An 18,025-nucleotide genomic window follows, 5' to 3' on the forward strand; every position below is an offset into this window, starting at 1 on the left:
TTTAGCAAAGGAAGATGGGGCAGGAATGCCAGGCACTTGCCAAGAAATATGTGTTGGGAAGTGATTTGGAGCTCACGCTCTTTTTGAGCCAGGCAGGCTTGAGTTTGGATTCAGCCTTCACCCTCCCACTTGCTTGCGACCTGAGACAATCGTTAGGCCTCTCGGAGTCTCAGTTGCCTCATCTGTAAATTGGGGATGTTGGGTGATACTTATCTCCAAGGGCTGAATTGAGGATGAAGTGAGAAATTCCATTTAAGACCTGTCCTGGCTCACAGTGCGTGCTCAGACCGAACTAGCTATTTTTATTATCAGCCGTTATTTCGTTCTCTGTGGCCTCAAGGTGATGGACTGCTGCCTCAGCCAGTCTTTTAGACAGTTGAATTTGGCCAAGTCACTTTGTGCACCACGGTTGCTACCAGCCCCTTTCTGGCAGGCTCTGGGTGAAATCTGAGCGAGGCGCTGGGCAGCGGGTGCTCCTCAGTGATGTTGGCACCTGGCTGGAGGCCCGGCCCTGGGGTCAGGGCTGCTTTTCAGGGTGCAGAGCAAGACAGGTTTTGTGCACTCCCAGAAAACGGTCCCCGCCTGGTCTCCCTGTACCTTCAGGAGAAAACAGCCCTTTTCAGGAAGCCCAGGGAAAGGGGGCATGCAGCCTCCTTCACCAGCTCTCATGAGTGAAGGGGGAATAAGTGAAGGGTGGCCTTTGTCCAGCTCAGCTCTCCCTGTGCTGCTGGGGGCTGGGAGGGCGTGGTCAAGGTGGTTGCCTTGGTCACCGGGGCTGAGCTCTGGCCGCCCGCTAAGCCCTCCACTGTCTTCTCTGTAAAGGAGCAGAGCGGACCTTACTTCTCTGTTTGGAGAAGAGGAGGAGCAAGAGTGCTGTACAGTGTGAAAGGATGCTTTGGTGGTCCTCTAGTGGGACCCCTAGAAAATCAGCCTTACAAGAACTGAAAGGGCAAGTGTGTCATCAGTTAAGTGTGTGTGTGTGTGTGTGTGTGTGTGTGTATGTGAGTGTGAGTGTGAGAGAGAGGGCACTTGAGAAAGAGCCCGATTGCTTAATCCCTGAGTTTCTAAGGCATTCTGAACGAGCTTTCAAAACAGAGTTCACGGGAGAGGACCCCGCCCAGGTAGGGCCGAGTGAGCAGGGTGAATTCTAGGACAGGAATTGACCTCCGGGAATGGCCCCACATGGAATTCGCTCCCCTCAGCTTGGCTCCTGGTCCTGATGCGGAAGGTTTCATAGACTATCGATGTGGCCACCAAGAATGCGGACGCCGGGGCAGGTCTGACAGCATTCCAGGTCAGCTGTCACCCAGGTGCCTGGGACCTTGCCTCAGTCTCCTCATCTCTCTGTGAGATAATCACACCAATGGTCGGGCGGTCGAGGAGATAAATGAGTTAGCAGATGTGGAAGTGGGGCCCAGTGTCCCATGCAGAGTGTGCCCTTGATAAATGTGAAGTCATTATTGTGATCATGTGGGACCTGGGGACCTTACAGCTCACTTAACAGGAACATTTATCTAAGCTGAGAATAAATTTACAAATGAGCATAAAAATTGGCTGCTGGCAGCACTCCCTTCCAAAAGGTCCCTGGGTGGGGCTTGGTGCCCCCTCCTGGTTCCTACCCCCAGCCCCATAAGAGCACTGTCTCACCAATGGCCGTAGACTGGGGGTGGGGGCGTGGTCTCTCCAGCTGACCCGGAGCCCCTTGAGGCCAGGGGGAGGGTCACTGTGTCTACATCTCAGGCGTCCTGTTCAGGGCTGGCCTGGGAGCACTCTTGTCTGTTGGCATCTGGTCCCAGAGGCTTCTGAGTCCTGGAGATGATGGGGGACCTTGGACAGTAGCGGAAAGTTCACAGAGTCTTGGAGATTAGAGGACCCAGATTCAAATTCTGGTGCTGCTACCCTAGTTCCAGCCACGTCCCCTCTCTAAGTCCACAGAATGGGGTGTCATGTGAAGTGACGTGGATGCCCTGGAGCATCCGTGGGATGCTAGGCGTGTGGGGTCAGGTAGCAGAGCTGTCCGGTTAGATGAGCAGTGAGTGGCACTGTCCTCAGGAAGGCACTGCGGTGGAGTCTAGGGCGACCCGTTTTCCCTTGCTTTCCACCAGCCTGCCGTTTCCAGGCTCCAGGCAAGCGGCTGGCTTGCAGGGCCCGTGTTGTAGGAAAATGGGCTCTTTCAGCACTGGGGCCCCGAGCAGCATGGTAGATGGGTGCTCCCAGCAGAGCCCCTGGGGCTCAGGGGACCATCTAAGGGAACACAACGGTGGGCTCTGAACCCTTTCCCTGGATGCCAGCCAGTTCATGATTATACCACTTACACGGTCATTTCTCTCTTGCTCTCAGTTTTAAAAATTGAGATAAAATATGTGTAACATAAAATCGACCGTTTCAGTCATTTCTAAGTGCACAATTCAGTACATTTACGACATTGTACAAGCTTCCCCAGTATTCATTTCCAGAACTTTTTCATCATTCCAGACAGAAACTCTCTGTCCATTAAACGCTTACTCCGCATTCCCACTGGTGGCCAGCCCCTGGTGGCCTTTCTTTTACTTTCTGTGAATTTGGCTGCTCTAGGTACCTCACTGAAGTGGAAGTAGACAATATTTGTCTTTTTGTGGTTTATTTCACTTAGCATAATGTCCTCAAAGTTCATCCATGCTGTAGCATGTGTCAGAATTTTCTTCCTTTTTAAGGCTGAATAATATTCCATTGAATATGTATACAGTTGCCCCTTGGTATTTGAGGATGATTGGTTCTAGGATCCCCCACCAATACCAAAATTTATAGTCCCTTATATAGTAAAAATTATTTTTAATCAATTTTTTATAGTGGGGGGAGGTGATTAGGTTTTTATTTAATTTATTTTTTTTAATGGAAGTACTGGGGATTGAACCCAGGACTTCGTGTGTGCTAGGCGCGCGCTCGACCACTGAGCTATACCCTCCCCCTTCAAGTCCCTTATAAAATAAAATGGCATGGTATTTGCATATAAGCCATGCACATCCTCCTGTATACTTTAAGTCATCTCTAGATTACTTATGGTACCTCAGTCAATGTAAATGCTGTCATAATAGTTGTAAAGACAGTGTTAGACGCTATGTAAATCGTTGCCAGGCATGTGGCAAATTCAAGCTTTGCTTTTTGGAACTTTCTGATTTTTTTTTTCCCTTGAGTGTTTTCATTCCACAGTTGGTTGAATCTGAGTATATGGCACTCAAAGATACGGGAGGGCCGAGTGTACCCATTTTTGTTTATTCATTCATCTGTTGACGGACACATGGGTTATTTTCACATTTTAGCTCTTGTGAATAGCGCTTTTGTGAACACTGATATGTGGATACCTGTCCGAACCTTTGCTTTCAGCTCTTGAGCAAATATGCCCAGGAGTAGGACTGCTGGCCATATGGTAGTTCTATGTTTAACCTTTTGAGAAACTGCCGAACTGTTTTCCACAGTGGCTGCAGCATTTTACACGCCCACCAGCAATGCACAAAGGTACCAATTTTTCCACATCCTCACCAACACTTATTTTCCGTTTTTAAAAAGTTAAGCTATCCTTGTCAGTGTGAAATTCTTTCTCTTTTTCATCAGATAAGAAACCGTTATTGTGACCAGGTGAAATGCATCTAGGAACCATTTCCACTGTAATTGGTGGGCACGGAAAACCCTTTTCATTTTACTTTTAACGTATGTGAAATAATGCAAATAAATGCATGAAACATTCTATTAACGTTTAAAACAATACGGAGAGAGGAAACGTACCCTTTGAATCTTTCCGCATTCCAGCCTGCTGTCAGGCAGTATCTTTCCGGAGTTTTCCATGCATTTCCATTCACATGTGAGCGTTTATGAAAGAGTAGTTTTCCATTTTTTTTTTATATAGAAAGCATTGTACCACTTTTAATGTTCAGTGCTTTTAATGTTCAGGGCTTTGGGCACAACTCAATAAATCTTTCCTTCTTGGTGTTTGTAGATCTATGCTGTTCTTGTATTTTTATTTATCCCATAGTATGAGTGTGTTGTACTTTAAAAAAATTTATTCTTTTTTTTCTTTTAGATTCCACATATGCGTGGTAACGTATGGTATTTTTCTTTCTCTTTCTGGCTTCACTCAGAATGATGATCTCCAGGTCCACCCATGTTACTGCAAATGGCATTATTTTATTCTTTTTTATGGCTGAGTGGTATTCTATTGTATAAATGTACCACGACTTCTTTATCCAGTCATGGGCATTTAGGTTATTTCCATTTCTTGGCTATTGTATATGATCTATAAAACAGAAACAGACTCACAGACATGGTAAATAATCTTATGGTTACTGGGGGAAAGGGGGTGGGAAGGGATAAATCTGGGAGTTTGAAATTTGCAAATGTTAACCATTATATGTAAAAATAGATAAAAAAACAGATTTCTTCTGTACAGCACAGGAAACTATTCAATATCTGGTTAAAACATTTAATGAAAAAGAGTATGAAAACAAACATATGTATACATATGCTTGACCGGGGCATTATGCTGTACATCAGAAATTCACATATTGTAACTGACTGTACTTCAATTAAAAAAGAAATTTGTATTTGTTAACCACTGAGCATTGTTTCTCAATCCCCCTGTGCTGACATGATGAGTGGGCACAGGCTGTTGTTGAGAACAGTGTACCTCCTGCGTCAGCCTCTCAGTCCCCACCTGGACATCTGGCCTGTGTTTCCACACTCATGGGGGCCTCCCTGAGCTGGCTTCCAGGGCTCAGCTTCTCACCTGTCATGCCCTCTGACCTGTGTCTCCACTTTGCAGGCCAAGAACAAGGAGACGGGTGACTTGGCCGCCGCCAAAGTGATTGAGACCAAGAGTGAGGAGGAGCTAGAGGACTACATCGTGGAGATCGAGATCCTGGCCACCTGCGACCACCCCTACATTGTGAAGCTCCTGGGAGCCTACTACTATGACGGGAAGCTGTGGGTAAGGGGACCACCTGCCGCCCGCCCCTCTCGGCCCCCACTCCTGGTGGCCTGGAGCCTGCCTGGTTCCGAGGTCCTGCGCTCTTAAGATCTCAGCACACGTTTTGAGGGCAAGGGCTGGGGCAAGGACAAGGTGACGCTGGGGGACCTGGGTCCCCTGCCCTCCCTTTTCTGTGCAGCCTCCGCACTTTGGGGGCAAGGGGTAGTGGTTTGGAGTGGGAAGGAACTCTGAGGTTCTACTGCCTGGCCTCGAATTCCAGCTCTGCCACTTACAAGTTGGGTAACCCTAGGCAAGTTCTTAACTGCTCTGTGCCTCAGTTTCCCCATCTGTAAGATGCTGATAATAATAGTACCTAGCTCCTAGAGTTGTTATGGGGATTAAATGAATTAATTCATGTCAGATGCTTGGGAGAGATGCTGGTGCGTGTCAGAGCTCGGTGAATGTGGGCAATTTCATTATTTGTGTGATACCAGCACCGTTACTGCCACTGCATGGGGATGCCTTTCAATAGCAGCACTAAAGGGGGCCCTTTAGTGACCCCTGCTCTCTGACAGCAGCCTCATGTTTTGATGTGCACAGTGCAGATGCAGCTTCAAGCCCCATCTCCCAAACTCAGCATCCTTCCTCAACTCCAGAGGAGTCCCAGCGTGCCCCTGGTTTACAGAGGACAAGCCTGCCCTGCAGAATAACTCCCCCATTGACGTTCTACTATTAATGCCTCTCAGTTTATAAAACCCATGCTTCCTAGAAGGTCCAAGTCTCCAAACTCTTTTTTTTTTTTTCAGCTAAAGTTGTGCACGTAAAACATCCTATTTATGTCTAAAACTCAGCATAACATTTGTAAAAAAAAAATCATGTGCAGGAAAAGTCTCGTGAATTTTGGATGCAGTTGGAAGACTGTCAGAATCACAGGTAGATGGTTTGCAAAGGGAGTGAGGGTCTGCAGGGACTGCGCATCTCGGACCATGCCGGATCTGAGAGAGTGGCCGAGGCTCGTGTTACCATGGGAACGGCTGTTACCGCTTGTTAATAATGACTTGGTGGTCAGGAGTGGTTGTTTTAAGCATTGTAGCTCCTATCATGATAGTTTATTATGTATAGGGAGAGTGATGCTATGTGTTAGTTACATTTTAGGAAATTAGTGGGGAGTTTGGAGTTGGCATGTCATTTTTTATAATTTTTCCCATTTAAAATTAATGGAAACTAGACTCCAGGTTGATTCTTTTTGCACAGAATTCCTGATATTTAGAAACAGAACTGCTGATGCTTAATGGGGAAATCTGTGTTTCCTTTGAGAAAAGGATCCTGCTATTTAAGAAAACCGCAGTGGTTTAAAAACCACTGTTGAAATTCATCCCTCTCATTTCGTAGGAATGAAGAGAGGCCAGTGTCCGAGGGGGTATGAAGTCGGTTCCCCCAGCCCCACCCAGAGCTCTATCCACTGAAACTGGTTGCCTCCCAGTGGAGACTGCCAGCTTTCTTTTGCTTCTCTGAGCATCTCCCTGGGGCGTCTCCTGGATGTCCTTGAGGGCAGTAAAACCACCACCACAGACTGTTGGCTGTGGATTTCAAAGCCCTTTCTCATCTACTGCCTTCAGCCACCTTGGGAGGTGAGCCGGGCAGGGAGACTAGTTTCCCTTTCCCAAAGGGGAGGGGACAGAGGCACAGAGAGGGCAGGCCTCTTGCTCATGGTCACACAGCGGAGGCCCAGGAAGCAGAGCCGACATGTTGCCTCTGTCCTGATTCTTCGAGGTGCTTTTTAAAAAGTTTTTTCTTTTAAGAAATTAAACAAATTTTTTGTATATGATTATCAGAGGAAAACGAGAGTGTACAGAAAAGCAAAAGGCAAAAAAAAAAAAAAAAAGGACTAATATTATCCAAATCTTTACACCAGAGATAACCACTGATAACATTTGGAATATATTTTTCTAGACTTTTTCTATAGCTACATATACTCATAGTTTTTTTTAAAAAGATGAACTTACACCAGACTTGTTACTTTGCCCTTTACTTTTTTTATTTAAGATATATTAAGAACAACTTCTACATCTTAGGGAAATACCCGCATCTTCATTTTTCTCTTTTTCTCCAGAATTCCATCTTCTGACTATTGGGCATTTAGGTTAGTTAGTTAGTTTGTTTTTTATTGAACTATAGTCGACTTACAATGTTATGTTAATGTCTGGTGTACTGCATGCGGCTGTTGCTTTTTTAAAATTAAAAAGAAATTGTATAAACAACTCTGTGATGGACATCTTTGAATTTTTGTGTTCTTGCCTGAGAATCTCTTAAGGAGAATTTTTAAGATTTTTTCGTGTCTATTGCCAAACTAGCTGCACAGAGCTACTTTTGATATTATAGAAAGATGTTTTCCCATCTAACAACCCTCCCACCCATCCATGCAACCTGCTGTCCGTTCAGACAACCTTCATTGGACTGCTAATGATGTACCCATTAAGAAAAACATCTATGTGTCTGTTCCCATTCTTGTTGGTGGCTGGTTACCAAGTTCATTACTTTCCCAAGTCCAAAGATAATACCAACAATCGCTAGCATTTATTGATGGCTTACTGTGTGCTAGACCTTTGGCTGTGCATTTTACTTACATTGTATCTTTTAATCTTCATTCTTGGAGATTTGTTGCTTTATCCCATCTGACAGATGAAATGAGAAACAAAGATGCTAAGTGAGTCCCCCTCCCCACACTCAACCCCAGGCAACGCTGCTGGGAAGTGGCAGAGCTAGAAAACGGGATGGAGAACAGGGACAATTCGTAACTGGGCTGTGACCGGTATGAGGCTGTTTAAATAGATACACCAGAATGTTCTGTCCCAAAGTTGTCACTTTAGGCTGGTACTTTCCTATCCAGGGCTGCTGCTGTGGCCAGAATCCATTCTCACCCTCCTCTTTTGTCGCTGCTGCTGAGCCTAAATTTGTTACTTTGTAAACCCTTAAAGGTGCCCTCTCCTGGTTTTTGAAGATTTGGGTCTTAGACATTGTGAGATCAAGGAAGGTGGCCCTGAAACTGGGACGATTTCAAGCAGAAGGATGAGCATGGTGTGGAGGTGGGAAGGGGATGGTATGTTGGGGTCATGGGTGGACTAGGCTTGGGCCAGCACATAGGGAAAGATAAAGATGGGAAAGGAATTGGAGGCCATGTTGCAGAGGGCCTTGAATGCCACGGTGAAGAGTTTGCACTTGATCGTTTACATCAGTGGTTCTCGAAGTACAGCCTCTCAGAGTCGCAGTAGTAGCACCTGGGACCTTGTTAGAAATGCAAAATATTAGGTCCCAGCCTAGATCTACTGAATCAGAAACTCTGGGATGAGGCCCAGCAACCTGTCTTAAAGAGCCTTCTAGGTGACTCTGATGCTTGCTGAAGTTTGAGAACTACTGCATTAGGCATTAGGGACCCAGTGCCAATCTCACAGGGGAGAGGCACGAATTCTGTGTTTTAGAAAAAAAAATCAGGTTTGAGGGGCAAGAGTAAAAGCACTGAGGCCAGCCAGGAAGTGGTAAGAATAGACTAGGTCAGAAGTCCAGAGCATGAGATGGGAACATCATTTGGTTAGGAAAGTCTTCAGAGGAAGGAACATTTGAACGGGATCTTGAAGGATGGATAGGAGTTCTCTAAGAGCCAAGAGAAGGAAGGGTAGTCTGAGTAGAGGGGCAGCATGTACAGAAGTGTGCAAAGAGAGGGTTGAAATGTGCACCAACTTTTTGGTGTTTCCTTCTGTGTGATGGTTCTTGGACCCATCTCGTGGCCAGGTCCAGGCTTTCTGTGCAGCTCCAGGAGCCAGCTTCTCTGTGTGGGTGTCTTTGACAAAACCAGCCCTGGTCCTGGGGTCAGCTCTCAGGGGCTGGGCTTTGGGATGAGAAATTATCTGTTGCCCTAGTGTCCTGGGCCCCTTCCCCAGCCACGGCATCCAGGGATGGACTTTGCCCGGACTGGGTGGAGGTCATTCACCAAACCTACCCCATCTGCAATCTGATAAAACAGCTCATTTTCTTCTAGCATTTGTAATCTTCAAAAAAATCCTTTTAGTGGTTTTCTTATGATCGCTTCTGCTTTAAATATCAAAATGATGCAAACGGGGGGGAGGGATTACCCAAAGTATTTCACCCCAGTGCTGTCTAATAGAAATATAATGTGACCCACATATATAATTTTAAAATGTTCTAATCGCCACATTAAAGCAAAGAAACTGATGAAATTAATTTAAATAATATAATTTATTTAACCTAGTATAGAAAGCATATCATTTCAGACATGTAATCAATATGAAAATTATTAATGAGATATTTTACTTGTGTCTTTTTTTTCATTCTCAGCCTTCAGATCCAGTAAGCATTGCACACTTACAGCACATCTCAATTCAGGAGCTAAATTTTCATCAGAAATCCTTGGTCTGTATTTAGATGTCATAAAATTTACAATTGAAAAAGTTGATTCACATCCCTGGGTTGTTCCAGCTTTCTTAAATGTTTCTCAATAATAGAATCAAGTATCAGTTTTTAACCTTAAGTTAATGAGAAGTAAGTAAAGTGATAAATTCTCCGTTTCAGGTCCTTAACAGTCACACGTGGTTACTGGCTTCTGCACTGGCCACTGTACACCCTGGGCCCCAAAATAAGCGAATGCAGGATACCCTGGGCTGACCTCATGAATTTCCTTTGGTTTCTAAGCCTTCCCCCGACAACCCCACTCCCCAGCCCCAGTCAGCCAGATTTAGGTCTCCAGCAAAGTCTTTCAAGGGTTGGCTCTCTTTTCCTGCATGTCTTCTGGGAGTGAGACTGAGTCACATGAAGAAAGAACAGCCCTGGTTTATAGCATCTGCCAGTTTCTGTGGCGTAAGCTCTTCCCACCACGGTCAATTACAAGTTGAAACAAAGCGTCACTCGCACAGAATTGGGAAGAAATGCGGTGGCACTCCATTATGAAGTTATTTCTGCCATACAGATGTGACAGATGTAATAACTTCAAGAGTATATAGATAACAGAATTAAGGGAGGTGATGAGTTTTATGTATTTATCATCTTTGTTTTTTTTTAATGTAATTTTTTAAATGATGAGGTTACCTAACTTAGTGGTTGTGTTTAACAACCGGGTTGTAAACATTTCTGAAACTTTAACAATCGGTCCTCACAAGCCAGTGAGAGCTGGTCCAAGCACACCCTCAGAGCCCAACCTGAGGACTGTTGACTAAACCACAGAACTCTGCAGCTGGCTGTCATGCAGCCAACATCTCATTTGAAAAATGAGACAACTGCGGACCAGAGAGGGTCTGGAATTTACCTAAAATCACACAGCGAATTAGTCACAAGCCCAGACACACAGATGTCAGGGACTGAGGGCGAGAGACCCTGCTCATGTCACACTGCCCTAGGAAAAGCCCTTCCATAGCTCTCCAGAATATATTCCAAACCCGTTACCTGGGACACAGGCTCGTTGTAGTCAGCCGTCTGTCAGTATCTTCCCAGGCCTCTCTTCTCCAGCTGTTCTGAACTGTTCACAGGCGGCACCTCCAGCTATCCATCGCTTGCAGGGAGGAGAGGTGGACTCTTCCTTCCTCTGAACCTTTTCCTTTGTGCTGAACCTGGCAGAGCAGTGAAGGTGGCTGCGGAGTCCTGCTTTGTAGCCTGTGAGGATTTTGAAAGCTCCTTCTGATTGGTTCCAGGTTTTCCTCAACCTTTTTGACAAGGACAGCAAACCCAATGTGTTGATCTCTTACTTGTTCACCCCAGGACTTCTGACCCTTATCTCTAGAAGCTTGGGTCATATTGGAAGAATTAAGCCTACAGCCCTGTTGGAACACAGCGCTCTCCATTTATTCATATAAACAAGTCTGTTGAATTCTTTCCTAGTGTCAAGTCCTGTTCCAGCCCCAGGGATACAGGAGTGACTAAGGCAGGTCAGATCCTTGGCCTTACTGAGCTCAGAGTCTAGTGATAGATGCGGACAATATGGAAGCAAATAAAGGACAATACATGAGAGGGCTTGAGCAAGTGATAAACGTGCAAAAGAAAAATGCACTAGGAAATGTGATAGAGGTTCCTGGTTAGGGGTCAGGAGCAGTGCTTTCAAGACAAGGGATAGGGAACACCTTTCTCATGAGATGACCTTTTAGCTGAGACCCCAAAGACAAGATAAAGGGCCAACCTGCAAATATTTCCAGGAGCAGAAATTTCCAGGTAGAGAGAATAGGAAGTGCAAAGGCCCTGAGGTAGAAGCCAATGAAGCCTGTAAGGACCAGACAAAAGTTGTTGGGCTGGAGGATGGCAGAGAACAATATGAAAGGAGACCAGATTGTCTGTGGCCTTGAACGCTGACTCCTGAGCACCTCCTGTGTGGTAGGCCCTGTTCTAGGGGCTGGCGATTCAGTCGTGAACAAGAGATACAGTTCTAATCCTCATGGATCTCACAGTCCGGTGGGGAAGACAGCCAGTAAGCACATAAACACGTAATTCAGGTAACAATGAGGACCACGATGGATTTAAAATCAGTGGTGTGGCCTGGGGACAGGGCAGGCTATCTCCACGCATGGTCAGTGAGAGGCCTCTCTGAGGAGGTGACATTTGAGAGGGACTCAGTCAAGGGAGGATCAAGGCGACAGCAAGTGCAAGGGCCCTGAGGTGAGAGCGTGCTTACTACATTCAAAGGCAGTGAGGGGCCAGTGTGCCTGGTTTGGGGTGGGGGTGTTAGGAGGGCGGTCAGGGAGGTAGGAGTTGTGGTGTTGGGGAACCTCTGGGGGTTTCAAGCAGGACAGTGTCTGCCCTCTTCCTCGGCTGTTAATCTGATTAGTCTCCGGGTCCCTTTGATAGTTCTCCGTGTGTCTCTCACGCGTTGTTCTCTTCCCTGCCCTGCAGTGAAGGAACTGGGACTAGTCCTGGCTTGAAGCGCCAGTTGGAATCTTAGCTAACCTCTGAATATTTATCTCATTATCTCTAAAATGGGGATGATGATAACAAAATCTTTCCCCTTGTAAAGATTAAGTGAGGCATGCAGGTCGGGCATGGGCAGCAGTGTCTGACACAAAGTGGGTGCTTAGTTAATGCCATTGCATCTCTCTCCCCTTCTCTCCCAGTCCTTTCTTTCCATTCCTACTATGCCTTCAACACCCCTTCCCCCCTGGCTCTTTTGGCTCTTCTGCCTTTCACCTAGTGAACCTTCCCAAGGCTTTGCTGTGATCGTGCAACCCCCAGGTGACGTCAGAGTAGATGATAGCATTAGCACAGGGTGAGGAAGGCCTTTCATGTGTGTACAGCAGGCCAGGTCACCACCCCTGGAGACTCGGCACAGGTGCAGTTCGGAAGTCCCTCTGTCCCCCAGTTTTGTCTGGTTTTGCACAAGTTTATCTGCCCAGGAAACTCCTCGCTGACTACCAAACAAAGCAGTGGCTCCTTTGCTTGGCCTGGAGGGCGTCCACAGTCATGGAGCCTTCCTGGGTCTCCCCCCGGCCCAGGTGTGGACGTGCCGTTCTCGGTGCTGACTGTCCGCAGCACTTACGTATGTGACGCTCCGGCTGGGCTGCGTCTCCCAGCCTCATTCCTTCTGCTACCTCTGGAATAGTTAATATTTTTTTTTAAGGTGACTCACTTTTTAGAAATTAAATACATTTATTTAAAAAGAAACTTTCGTCTTACTACCCTAAATGGAAAACTGGAACCCACTTGCCATAAATAGAAATAAAAAAAAATAAACCAGTTCTGTTCCGTTCTAGCCCGATCGCTTGGCCTGCCAAAGCCTCCCGCCCGGGCCCTGCGCTCCCTGCTGGAAGGGAGGCGGTTGTGACGGGCCTCTTGAGTGCTCGGTGTGGACTCGACTTGGATGGGAGAACGAGCAGGGCGGGGGACCCCGCTCCCTCATGCTGTGCGGCGTCTAAGCTCAGCTCCTGACCTCAGGACCTCCACTTGGGGATGCGCCCCGGGCGGGGGGAGGGGTGCCAGTCTCTGGGCTGGGGCTCTTGGGCCTGGCCATGCCTGTCAGGGCAGAGGTTGGGGTCGGTCCTCTTAGGACTGAAGCAGCCAGGCTCAGTGTCTCATCCAAGGACACTCAGGGAGACAAGAGACTGGGTTTGAACCCGCCTCTCCCGACCCAGGATGCCCCCGCAGCTCGTGTCTCAACTCTCATCATTGTCCTTACCTGGGCCTTCCCAGCATTTTTAGCTGTGGGGTCCTCCTGCGTTGAGATCTTTGCAGAAGTCCCGTGGACCACCAAGAAAACAGCAGCTGCCCTAAGTTGGCGTGGCAGGTCTCCCCCGACCCTCAGCCCGCCACTCCCCTGCTGGTCCCCAGAGTAGCTCCTAGGCCTTTTGGACTCTGATCTACACCAGGGTTTGGACCATCCTCTGTGCTAAACATCCCTGCCTCTGCCCACTAGATGCCAGTAGAGCCCCCATCTCCCCACTCACTGTGACAACCATGAGCGTCTCCAGATGTTGCCAAATGTCCCCTGGGGGACAAAACTGCCGTTGGGAGGGACTACATGTCTCTCTCACTCCCAGCCTCTTGCGGTTGGGAGCAGGAGGCCAGGCCGGACAGGCTGTGAGCCACGGCCTCTGACCTGAGAGCCAGGTCACAAAATGGTGATCTCAGGCTCAACTGGGCCTACGGACACATTTTGTTTGGCAGGCAAGCTGATTTTAGAAATTTGTTGCTAGCTTTTTGTCAGAAGATGTCACCTAAGATTCTGGCCTTTGGACTTTTCTTGAACAACCTGGAGATGTGCACGTATAGGCTACCTTCCTGCAGTTGCCTGGGGCTGAGCAGCAACGGCCCCTCAGGCAGAGATCTGCTCTCTTGTTAGCCTCAGACCCCACTGCTCCCTAATGATCCCCAATTCTGAGGCTGAGTGCTCTTTGTCACTAGTGCCTGCCACTGTATTTCTTAAAGGAGAACTGAGAGGAAGAATTTCTCATTTCATGTCTCTATCAAAACTGAGGAAAGCACAGAAAACCATGAGGACTGTGTTCCCAGAAAAGTGTGCAAGATGACATTTTTTCATATCTGCTTTGCCCTACAAGTTAGTTACCCAGACCTGGTGGCATTTAAACTGGGACTCCTGGCCTATGGAATCCCAAAATAGGCTTGTGATAGGTCTGTGGACTTCCGGTATGTGTACACCAAGTTGTGGTTGTGTGTGTGTGTGTGTGACCCTGAAGGAGTGACTGCAGGCTTTCCAGAGTGTGACTTCTTGTCCGAAAGCGAACAAAGAGGAAGTGCAGGTCCCAGGGTCACAGAGCAGGGTGTGGGTGGGAGGCACCTCGCTGTCCACACATGTTCGCATGACCACATGTCACCGGCCAGGGTTTCTGTGGCTTGTCACCGTGGGCTCAGAGGCTAGCTGTCGGTCACTGACAGAGATTGCATATCTGGCCTTAAAAAAACACCAGAACTATAAAGAGAGGGTGACATTCGAGAGTAGCTAGCGAGGCTGCACGCATTTAGAAAGTCTCTCAGCGTGACAGGAGCGCCATGCTGGCGTCGGGAGACCTGAGATCTTCCCGGATCTGGGAACAACCCTCTGTGACCCTCAGAAGCACTGCCCCTCCCCTGCATCTCCGTTTCCTGGTCCGTAATGCCAGGGGGATTGCAAAGGTTGATCTCAAGGAGGTCTTTTTGCCTGAGTCGTCTCATTTTGTCCAAGCCCAGGGATCTGTGAAATCCTGAATTCTGGGTCCGTGGTCAGCTGGGTGGCCTGTGGTGGCCTTTCTTGGCAGTATTGTGAGTCAGGATCTCTTTCCATGGGCTCTGGGATCCTGGTCCCCCTGGGGCTCCCTGGCATTTACCCACCCCTGCTCTCCTCCTGGATTGGGCCTGCAGGGCCCCCCCACTTTGGGGCACGCACACGCACACATGTATCCATAATAGCACTTTGCGAAGCACCTGAAAGTCTGTTCAGGCTTCTGTGTCCTCTGGGTAAATGTATGCTTACTTCTTACCATTTCTGTTTTATAGATCGGGTGTCCTGAGGCTCAGGGAGGGGAAGCGGCTGCAGAAGCTTGTGACTTCTTGGCCTAGAGGGTGAATCAGGAGGCAGGGGGTGGAGGTGACAGGAAAGTGTCAGCAAAATAACACAGATAGCTGCCTTTGCTGCGGACTTTCTCTGTGCCGGGCCTGTGCGGGATTCTTTCGTGCTTATCTTGCTGAATCCTTATAATTCTATGGAATTGAGGTGTTGTCATCCCATTTTATGGATGTGAAGACTGAAGGTCAGAGAGAGAGAGAGACTTGTCTTAGGGCTCACAGCCAGGTTCCACCCCGCACCAGCCCGGCTCCCGCCCCTGCAGAGCCCCTCCCTGGGCGCCAGCCCTGGGTACCGCTGGGAATAGTTCAGGGGACCCAGTGTGTGCCCTGCTCCTCTACCTGAGGGATCCATTGTCCTGCGGGCTGTTTCTTGGCGGTGTCTGCCGGGGAGTGGGTCTGTGGCTCGGGGGTCCATCCAGCTTCCGCCTTGGGCTGGGTGGACACTCATGGTGCTGCCGGTTCCCTCAGCCATGAGCAGGTAGACGAGTGTGGCTACAGCCGGACAGGCCGGGGTAACGTGGGGTTTTGCCTGCAATCCTGCTGTTGGAATGGCCAGGCCAGAGTCTCTGTGTCACAGCCACAGGAGCAAGGGCGACTCTGAGGTCCAGGGATTCGCCCACCATGTGCCCAAGCGTTCAGTTCACCATCGGACCCTGTCAGCCAGTCAGCTGTCATCTCCACGGCGCTCCCATGTGCGCCTCCCATCCCTGCTTGCCCCTCCCGCCCATGCACATCCTCATTCTTTTGGCCCATCAAGCACTGGCTTTGGAGTCTGCTGTACCTGGGTTGGAATCTGGTTGCCCCTGTGCTGTTCCGTGACCCCAGACAGGTCTCTTCATGCCTCTGAGCCTCAGTTTCCCCATCTGGACATTAACCTTGCAGCAGTTGGCCCAGGCGGCAAGACAGTAGGAGCCCCGTGCCAGGTACCCGGCTAACATGTTATATGTTGTTCAAAGTCTAGATTGGCAGATAAATGTGTAAACGCAGCCCACAGGCTGTACCTAAGGCAGGCTTTTCCTAGTGTTTTGCAATAGGGCGACCCTTTCTTTGTTGGCATTTTTCAAATCTAAGGAACCAAGTGTCTGACTTGGCTTGAAGGATCAGCAGCTCCCGTAATAGGGGCCCGTATTCCCACGTGGCACCTATAAGCTGGGCTGAGGGCTGTGCCGCACAGATGACCGCCCGCTCTCCCGTCTGCCATCCCCTGCCCTGGTGGCTTCCCTGCATTTACACCCCACCTGGCCCTGATGGGAGCGGATAATCCCAGTTCTGGGTGGGAAGTGGGGAGGCGGAGGGGCTCTCTTCTGTCTTCTGTGGATGGCGGGGACGCGTCTTCCTTCCTGGCCGTGCCCTACTGTGCTCTCTCTCCGGAGCCCTCAGACCTGTGTCCTCACTAATGGAACCTCTGTGCTTGCTGCCCTCACGGAGTCTCTGAGTCCCTTTCGTGATAACTCCTACCTGTGTCTGATATTCCACACCTGTGACCTCATGTGACTGCACCCCCACCCCCACCTCCCCGGAGCTGGTGTGGCAGCCATAATTCACTCATTCACTCATTCAGTCACTGACTCACTCGCTTACTCATTCATTCACCAGCAGATGTTTCCAGAGCATCAGCTGTGTGCCAGGCCCTGTTTTAAGCGCCGAGGGCACAGACACAAAGCCTGTCCTCTGGGAAATTACATTTGTCAGGGCGGTGGGGTCGGGGTGGGGAGGCAGGCTTTCCAGCTGTGCGTCTGTGTTTCCTGTGACCCTCCTGACCCCTAGTTGTATGGATGTGTGAGTCCATCTCCTGAGGGACGTGGCCCTGGCTCATTCCTCTCTGTGACGGCACGATCCCTGCCACCCCTGGCTTTAGGGAATGGTGGCTAGACAGACAGATGGTCACATGGATCAAAAATGTCTGTGTAGACCTGGAGCTGCTTGTGTCCCCCGCAGGGGCTGACAGTCCAGTTTGCATCTGTTCGGAGTCTGGTCCTGGCTCCGATTTCCTAGGTGGTGTGATGAGGAGAGTGGTGTTGGTGACAGTTGTCACAGCAAGGGCCGTGACTGTCATCTGTCACATCCTGGCTAGGTGCCAGGCACTGTGCTTGTTGTTTTGACATGTGCTATCTCATTTAATCCCCCAGGACCACATCACGGTGGGAATGTATTGTCCCCATTTTGCAGGTGAGCACATGGAGTCTCAGAGAGATCAAGCATGTTGCCCAAAGACACCCAATGGCAGCATTTGGACTCAAGCGCAGGGGACTTTGACCCCAAAGCCAGGGTTCCTGACCTTTGTTGCCAGACCGTACCAGAAGAAGTCAGTACCTGGATTTGATCACCTCAGTTCCGTCCCAGAGGTGCCGGGGGACTTGGGCCGGCACACTTGGACTTGGGGCCACCTCGGTCTCCTCTAGTCGTCCCCACCTGGGGGTGGTGACACCAGCGCCACAGAATGTGCCAGACAGGCTTAGAGGCTCACTGGATCATCACTCCTCCCCCTTTGCCTTGGCAGGACCCTCCACCCATCTCTTTGGAACCCCAAGGTCATGCCTGGTGACCTTCCTTCCTGCTGGGGGCACTCGGTTCCCACAGTCTCAAGGGGAGCCCGAATTCCTTCCCAGACTTTCTGGGAACGTGGTGGGTGGGGCTGGGGGCGGAGGAACAGGGCCCAGCTTTCCTGGGACACCTTGTGGGTGGCAGCTGCCCCACTCAATGGCCGCATTGTTTGGCCTGGAGCTTCTGGGACTCCACCTACAGGGAGGTGTGGAGGTTCTGGGGCTCCACCTACAGGGACCGGCAGCTGAGAAGTTGGAGGCATTTTTGTGCTGACTGCTGTGTTTTGAGGGGCCTTCTTTCTACAGGCCTCTGTTGGGTAACCAGAAGCGTCTGTCTTCTGCACTGATGGGCTGTCCCCATGCCAGGGGACAGTGCCTCTCAGCCCAGGGAGGCCTGGGAAGGAAGGGGTGATGGCAGCACCTACCCCTGCTTCCCCAAGAAGAATCAAGCCTGGAGAGGGACAGTGGCTTGCCTTTAGCTGCACATTTAAGCTTT

At 49.2% G+C, this 18,025-nt stretch overlaps 1 protein-coding gene across 1 annotated transcript in view; it reads left to right on the forward strand.

Annotated features, from left to right (window-relative positions):
* Positions 1-18,025, forward strand: part of STK10 (serine/threonine kinase 10) — a 106,575-nt gene that overhangs the window by 18,143 nt on the left and 70,407 nt on the right. The window contains exon 2 of the mRNA XM_072947237.1: positions 4,796-4,960. Within this exon, the coding sequence (XP_072803338.1) occupies positions 4,796-4,960 (165 nt within the window). The remainder of the gene's footprint in view (positions 1-4,795; positions 4,961-18,025) is intronic.

The sequence above is a fragment of the Vicugna pacos genome, chromosome 22, assembly GCF_048564905.1.
Source record: "Vicugna pacos chromosome 22, VicPac4, whole genome shotgun sequence".
NCBI classification, from domain to species: domain Eukaryota; kingdom Metazoa; phylum Chordata; class Mammalia; order Artiodactyla; family Camelidae; genus Vicugna; species Vicugna pacos.